General features: G+C 36.3%; 1 protein-coding gene across 1 annotated transcript in view; it reads left to right on the top strand.

Moving 5' to 3' along the window:
• The window catches only part of LOC118342390, a gene marked incomplete at its 3' end in the record, with an annotated part of 40,539 nt that overhangs the window by 17,218 nt on the left and 15,978 nt on the right, over positions 1-7,343 (top strand). The window contains 1 exon segment of the mRNA XM_035680904.1: positions 24-183. Within this exon segment, the coding sequence (XP_035536797.1) occupies positions 24-183 (160 nt within the window).

The raw sequence follows: 7,343 nt of genomic DNA on the forward strand, positions 1-7,343 counted from the left end.
TTTTTTTTTCTATTAATCCACAGAGCATTGAGACTTCCTTCCAGTGCACTATGTGCCACATTTCTCTACCGATGTCCAACATGGTTCACAATAAAAGCGACGAGGAGATGGTGGAGCTCTTCTGCACTCGCACCTGTGTGACATCATACATGCTGCGGCCCGATATTGTCGACACACTTCAAGGTATGAGACGATAAGTCACAGAAGAGGTGCAGATTTTGCAAAAAATTATCCCACAGACTACTAGCTTGTATTTATTTCTTATCACCGGCTACTACGCCATCTATAATCCTCTCAACTCATAATATTAACCTTCCTCCATACCAAGATTGATATTGGTTAGTTTCCCCCCCCCCCTTTTGTGAAAAAAAAAAAAAACCCCAAACGGTTTTTTCCCCCCTTTTCCCAGGGGGTTTTGTGGAATAAGAGCAAAGGGCCTTTGGGGGGCCCCCAAAAAAGAAACCCCAAAATCTCCTCAAAACCCAAAAAGAAAAAAAAAAAAAACTGAAGAAAAATAAAAAAAACCCCCCAGCCCGGGTTTTTTTTTTGGGCCTTCCTTTTGGATTTTTTCCCATAATAAGTATTTTTTTTCCCCAAGGTATTAAAAAAAGAAAAAAAAAAAACAAGACCTCCCCAAGGTGGCGGGGCTTTCAGAATTTTTTTTTTTTTCCCCCCAATTTTAAATTTCAAAAAAATAAACCCCCCCCCTTTTTTTTTTTCGCCCGGGGGCCCCCAGAATTTTTTTTTTTTTTTCAAAGAAAAAAAAAAAAAAAAACCGGTTTTTTCCCCTTTCCCAGGGGGGTTTTTTTTTTTTTGTAACCCTTTTTCCCCCCCCCTCCCCCCCCTTTGGTTTTTTTTCCTTGGAAATAAAATTTTTTCTTTTTTTTTTTTTTTTTTTTGAAAGAACCCCTTTTGGGTTGTTTTTCCCCAGCCCTCTTTTTTTTGCCGTTTTTCTTCTTCTTTTCACTAATGAAAAAATTTAAAAAAAGCAAAAGGGGAAAAAAAAAAAACCCAAACAAAAAAATAAAACCGGGTTTTACGGTTAGGGGGTAGGGGGGGGGGCCCTTTTTTTTTTTTCCCAAAAAAGTTTTCAGTGCCAAAAAAAAAAAAAACCGGAGAAAGTTCCACTACTAAATTTACCCCTGTTTTAAAACATGTAAAAAAAAACCAAAAACAAAAAAAAAAAAGAGTCGACGAAAAAAGAACGAAAGAAGCGGGGGGGTGTGTTTGTTTTTTTCTTAATTTGTTCTGAGGAGAGATGATAATTAGTGCAGTTGTAGCCAAGGTGATAGACTAGCTATAAGTCTGTGGGTATTTATTTGCAAAAAAACATGTTTTAATTAGCCTACTTCTTGGCCTGATGTGTCTAATCGATAAGTATACGAATGATAACAAAGGGGGTGTTGTTTATCCTTTTCTGGAGCAGCTCACTTAAAAAAAATTGGGGAATCATTAAGCAGTGAACACACTTACTTTCTCCCAGGCACCAGTACACCTGTGAAGAAACTAACATGATCAGGTCTTTGTTTTCATCCTTTAGGAAAGAAAAACCACGCTTCTGTTGAAGATGGTAAAAGGAGGCAAACAATCGCAAACAAAACAGGAAATTACAGTGAGATATATTTCATAACGAGTAAAGACGGAACAGCAGTTTGTTGGTGAAAAAAAAAAAAAAAAAAACCCTATGTAAGTCACCGCTAACTGAATACACAAATATTCATCCCGCAGTCGAGGTGACGGTTAAGATAGTCGCAAAACAAAAAAATACAGCTGACAGTAAATCAGACGCACGAACAAATTACACCTATACGCAAAAAATAGGATTGAGATCATGTTGAGCCAGCTAGTGGAAAACGCCCCCCCGCCCCCCCCCGGGCGCGCCGGAAGAGACATTTGGGTGCTTGTCAAGCCTTTGTAGATAGCTCACGATGAATTTGGGTTTTTTTGTTCAGTCCTCTTTGTTCTTTTCTGAATAAAAATGTATTCTATTCCTCATTTCTGTCTAATCCCCCCTCGCGCACAACAAAAAAGTAGCTAAAACAACTGACATAATAACAGTAAGTGCAGGATATAATTAAAGGCATATTGCAAATGAGCTTAAATAAATCACAATTCTAAAATAACCCTAATATCTTTTATTTTATGTGTTGTTGCCCCTCCCCCCTCCCTCCCAATATAAAGAGAGAAAAGGAAGAAAGAGAGAAGAGGAAAGAAGAAGAAAAAAAAGAAAATATAGAGTAGAAATACAATAGTAAAAAAAATAAATAAAAAGAGAGTCCACCCCGCCCTCCCCCCACCGACCGGTTTTTTAATTATGTCTCAATATAATATAACCCAAAAGAAAATGGAATCTCTTTTTGTTCCTAGTTTTTCCTTCAGTATTATAATACTATATAATATTCTAATGGCTTGTTTTGCTGGATCGATTTCATTACAATGCTTCCTTTAATGTACATATATTTCCCCATCAACCTAGAGTAACAGATAATGAAAATAATCATAGTGTGTTTCTTCTCCCCAAAACAAAGCATATTTAAATGATCAAGCTGAGTTGTGTTAATGTGGCATATTTTTTAAGACAGTTAGATATTTATGATTGGGAGAATTTAATATGAACGCCAAGAGAATAAGATAAAAATTGTTTTTTACACTTGAGAGAATTCTCATGGCGGGTGTGGGAGGGTGGCGGGCGGTGGCCCCCCCCTAGGAGTGGATCTTGCGAGGCCTCAACAAACATCATCCTGAAAGCAATAACCCGGTGAGAAAAAAACCCATAGTTATTTTCATTGACCCCCACCATAAAATGAAAAGCAAAGAGTTGATGCAAAGCGAGCATCTTGTTTTTTTTTTCGTCTGTCCAACCCTTCTGCCGGGAACCTAAAAAACTAATCCCCCCGCTCAATCTTCCAAGAGGAACTTGGTCTTGCATAAAACCAAAAAACCCCCCCCCCCCCCCCCATTTTGATATAAATAGGGGAAAAAAAAAAAAAAAAAAACCTTTTTTTCCTTTTTTTTTTTTGTTGGGGGGTGGCCCCAAACAAAAAAAAAAAAAAAACTTTTTTTTTTTTTTTTCCCACCAAAAAACAAGGAAAAGAAAACAGACCGGGTTTTTTTTTCCTTCCTGGGGTGCAACAGGGGGCCCTTTCTTTGTTTTTTTTTTCGGAAAAAAAAAGGGGGGCCCCCCCTTCCCCCTTTTTTTGCCCCCAACAAAAAAAAAAAAAAAAAAAAAAAAAAAAAAAAAAAAAAAAAAAAAAAAAAAAAAAAAAAAAAAAAAAAAAAAAAACCCCCAAAAAAAAAAAAAAAAATGAGAAAAAAAAAAAAAAAAAAAAAAAAAACTTTTTTTTTTTTTTTTTCCAAAAAAAAAAAAAACCTGTGGGGGGGGGGGGGCAAATTTTTTTTTTCCTTTCCCCTTCCCCCTTGGAAAAAAAAAAAAAAAAAAAAAGAACACAGAAAAAGAACAAAAAGCAAAATGGAAAAAAAAAGAGAAAAAAAAGAAAAAAAAGAAGAGAAAAAAAAAAACCCCAGAGAAGCAGCAAAAAAAGTTTTTTTTGTTTAAAACAGGGGTTAAAAAAAAAAAAATAACAAAAAAAAAAACCCCAAAAAAAAAAAACAAAAAAAAACCTGGGGGTGGGGCCTTTGTGTTTTCCCCCAATGCCTTTTGGCAAAAAAACCAAACAACAGACACCCGAGCCACCACCAGGATAGAGATGGTCCGGATTTGCAGAGGCGCGAAAATATATCTCTGGGGTGTAAAAATATAGCATATGTAAACGATTGGCTAACCAAGGAAAAAAAAATTTTTATTACCCCCTATATAGTATTATCAAGAAAACTTACTACAATAACATAACATAATGCCTAAGTGAAAATTTCTTTTTTTTCTTTTTTTTTTTTTTTACTATTCCCCCTTCCCTATATCCCCTCCCCCCACACCCTGTGTTGATATGTCTTATCTTCGCCGCTTTGTTTTTTTTTCCCCCGTTTGCTTCCGGTTGCTGGGGTGTGGCCGTTTATGTTGGGGGGGGGTTCTGTGTTGTGTGGTGGACGAAAAATAAAAAAGACAACATAATGAAAACAAAAAAAATTAATACAACTGTATAAAATATTTGTGTGATACTAGAAAATCTGAAGGTGTGAGGAATAGTAGTGTATGTTCTTTTAATGAGAGGAAAAGACTTTATATTTACAAAAGAGAAAAAAAACCGACCCCCAAAACTTTATAAATAAAATATATATATAAAAATCAAAAAAACCCACAATATTTCTATAAATTTGCCTCTTCTATATTATGTAGTTCATTTTAACTACAAACTCCGTTGTCGTACGGTCACTTCTTGCTTAGTCCTCATCTCCTACAGACCACCAAGTGAGTTGACCCCTGAACGGGGTCTCTCCACAAGTTCTGCAGTGACTCCTGCAGGACGATTTCAGCAGACAAGCAACGTGGCCGTCTGTGGGAAAACTGGCAGCTCAGTCTGCCGCCAACAAGAACCGCTCAGTGTTGATACTTGGAGGAGTGAGGACGGAAGACCATCTGCAGCGATGATTGCCTGGAGGAGTTCAAAGAGGTTGCAGAAACTTATCACAATGTAATGGTCACTTAAAGAAAGACGTAAAAACAGCAAAAGAATGTGTTTAACTCTAAGATCCACCAGATGAAACACTTATAGATACGCAGTACAGGTCCAAATGATTATAGTTGAATATTAGTGCCAGAGGCAGATATTCTTAAATGATAAAACTGTAGTTCATCTGCATTTAGTGTCCATAACAAAACCAGAGCATGTTGAGGCATTCAGCAACCAGAAGTGTGCAGTTGAGTTTTTAGCTCAGTCAACAGCAGGATAACTGTGCATTAGTTATACTGTGATTTGCAGTCACAGATTAGAATACACATTTGTCCGTGGGTTGGCTGCAGTAAGGCCTGCTGTTGTTCAGGAGTCTGTTGCAAAAAAAAAACCCCCCCAAAAATGTCGTTTGTGGCAGTTATTAACCATTATGATGCATTTCATATCACAATACTTAAATAATAATTTGAGGGACCTCAGGAAGATCCTGCTGGCCCTTCATGAGATCTTGCCAGTCAGTCACAAGTGTTGCTCATTTAGCAAATTATGATGGAAACTACCACGATAAAGGAAATGAGCTACAATAATAAGACTGGGAATATTATAGCTGGGTGAAGCCGCTAAAATATATCACATAAGGCCTGTGAAACGTTTGCTTCCTTCAGTTTACTGTATATAGTGTGGAGGTGAAGTTCCATTCAATATATTTATGTCTTTTTATATATAATAATAAATATATAATATATTCAACAAAAACAATGTTATAAACATCAAAAATATAACAATGACAACTGAGTAATGAGCAGGAATTGTAGTAAAAAAAAACAAAGGAAAACGGCAGTTAAAAATATCTTAACCATTTAATATTAATTGTCATTTGATGATCTTGTATCTTGTACTTCATTTTCAAGGAAATAGAAATGATGAAAAAATTTACTAACTCTGTAACGCGCTGAGGATATAAAACAAGGCTTGTAGAAATAAATCAGTTTCTCTTTAAAAAAGAGCAGAGGGGAGTTTTGGATGCTAAAAAAGTCTTGTTTAAAGTTACATTTTCTGTGTTGTTATGTTCTTGCATCGAATATTTACTTAATAATACTTTTATTTCTCTTGTTTTTATGTGTATATTGTTGTGGTTGAGGTAATCCAAACCGTTACAGAAAGTAATTGAAGTACATTACTTTAATATGTGTTACGTTGGGTTAGGATTACTGGCTGTATTTACTTAACAGATAATTAGTCATTTTTATCAGATTACGCATCATGTGAACTTAATCCAACTTAATTACTTTGTCCGTTACTTTTGGATTACTTTGTTACCAAATATGCAAATAAAAACGGGAGAAGAAAACAAATGTCTTACGTGTGTGTTATTTAGATTCGCAGGTGCTGGGTTGATTGACAAGTTACAACTTGAATCGGCACAGATTTAGTGGGAAGGGCCATAAATATGTTACAATGTCAGGTGAAGTTTAAAAATAATAAGTGAATGATAAATCAAGAGATAATGGTGTAATTTGCCGCCCAGTATTTGTTTCACTGGGAGGGCTGTTGATAATGAACCAGTTAAATGAACTATAAGATTAGTTCTTTCATTTCAAGACCAGGGTTTAATGTGAATTGATTCATTATGCAACTGGTTTATGAGGGCCTGCACCACAACAGTGGTGAGGACTTTATTGTATCTGAAGAATTATTTCATTATGTATTTTTATTATTATTTTATTACAAGCAAATAAGTTCCACAATCATTTATCATTTTTAAAAAAGTATTTTAAAATTGTTAATCCTTGATAAGTCATCCCATTTGTTGATCAGAATGTAATCACAGTGCGGAGGTATGTTCTTTTCGCCTGTAATTGAACAGATTAGTTACTTTTATTTTGTAACTCTGTTACATGGTAAGTTGTTACTCTCAGACCCTGCATTAAGTGCGATTATAGGGTCCGTGTTAGAAGGCTGGTTAGTTGCCTTTACTTGTTTTGTTTTTTTTGGTTACACGGTACAGAAGAGTGTGATGTTTTCCACTGTGGGTCAATGCTGCAGACTCTCGTCCCCGGAACATGTGCGGGTGGCATCTGCCACGATTAGAAAACTGTCACTTATATTAGTCTTGGTGTACACTATACTGGCTGCATTTATTGTTAATGAAGGACAAAATGCAGATCTGTGTGCACAGAGGATGAGCGTGAAGTAAGGCTCTCTTAATTCATTGCTGGTTCTGGTTTTAGGTAATGGGATTATGGTGACAATAACAAAGAATTATATTCATCAACCTCATTCTTATTACAGGGGGGCTAACTTAAAAGATGACATGCCAAATGTTTGCACAAGTTGAAACCCCACTGGTCCAAAAATATTTGACATTTTCCTTCCATTCTTGCTCCACTGAGTTAAAGGTTTTGTGAATAAATCATTGTGATGGAATTGATTATTATAAAACATCTCTGACATTCTGGTTGTTGTTTTTTTGTTTCTATTAATCACAGGAGCAATGTTGAGACGTGTCCCTTTCCAGTGCACTGATGTGCCACGTGTTCTCTACGGATGGTGCCAACATGGGTTCACGAAAAAAGCGACGAGGAGGATGGTGGAGCTCTTCTGCAGCTCGGCACCTGTGTGACCATCATACATGCTGCGGCCCGATATTGTCGACACAGCTTTCAAGGTATGAACGATAAGTGTGTCAGGATGTGGATTTTAGTGGCGTGTGTAGCCGGGTGTAGTAAGCTGGTGTCTGTGGGTATTTTTTTGCAAAATCTGCACCTGCTTCGT

Source organism: Morone saxatilis, unplaced genomic scaffold (assembly GCF_004916995.1).
Source record: "Morone saxatilis isolate NCDOM2014 unplaced genomic scaffold, NCSU_SB_2.0 Contig9, whole genome shotgun sequence".
Taxonomy (NCBI): Eukaryota; Metazoa; Chordata; class Actinopteri; family Moronidae; genus Morone; species Morone saxatilis.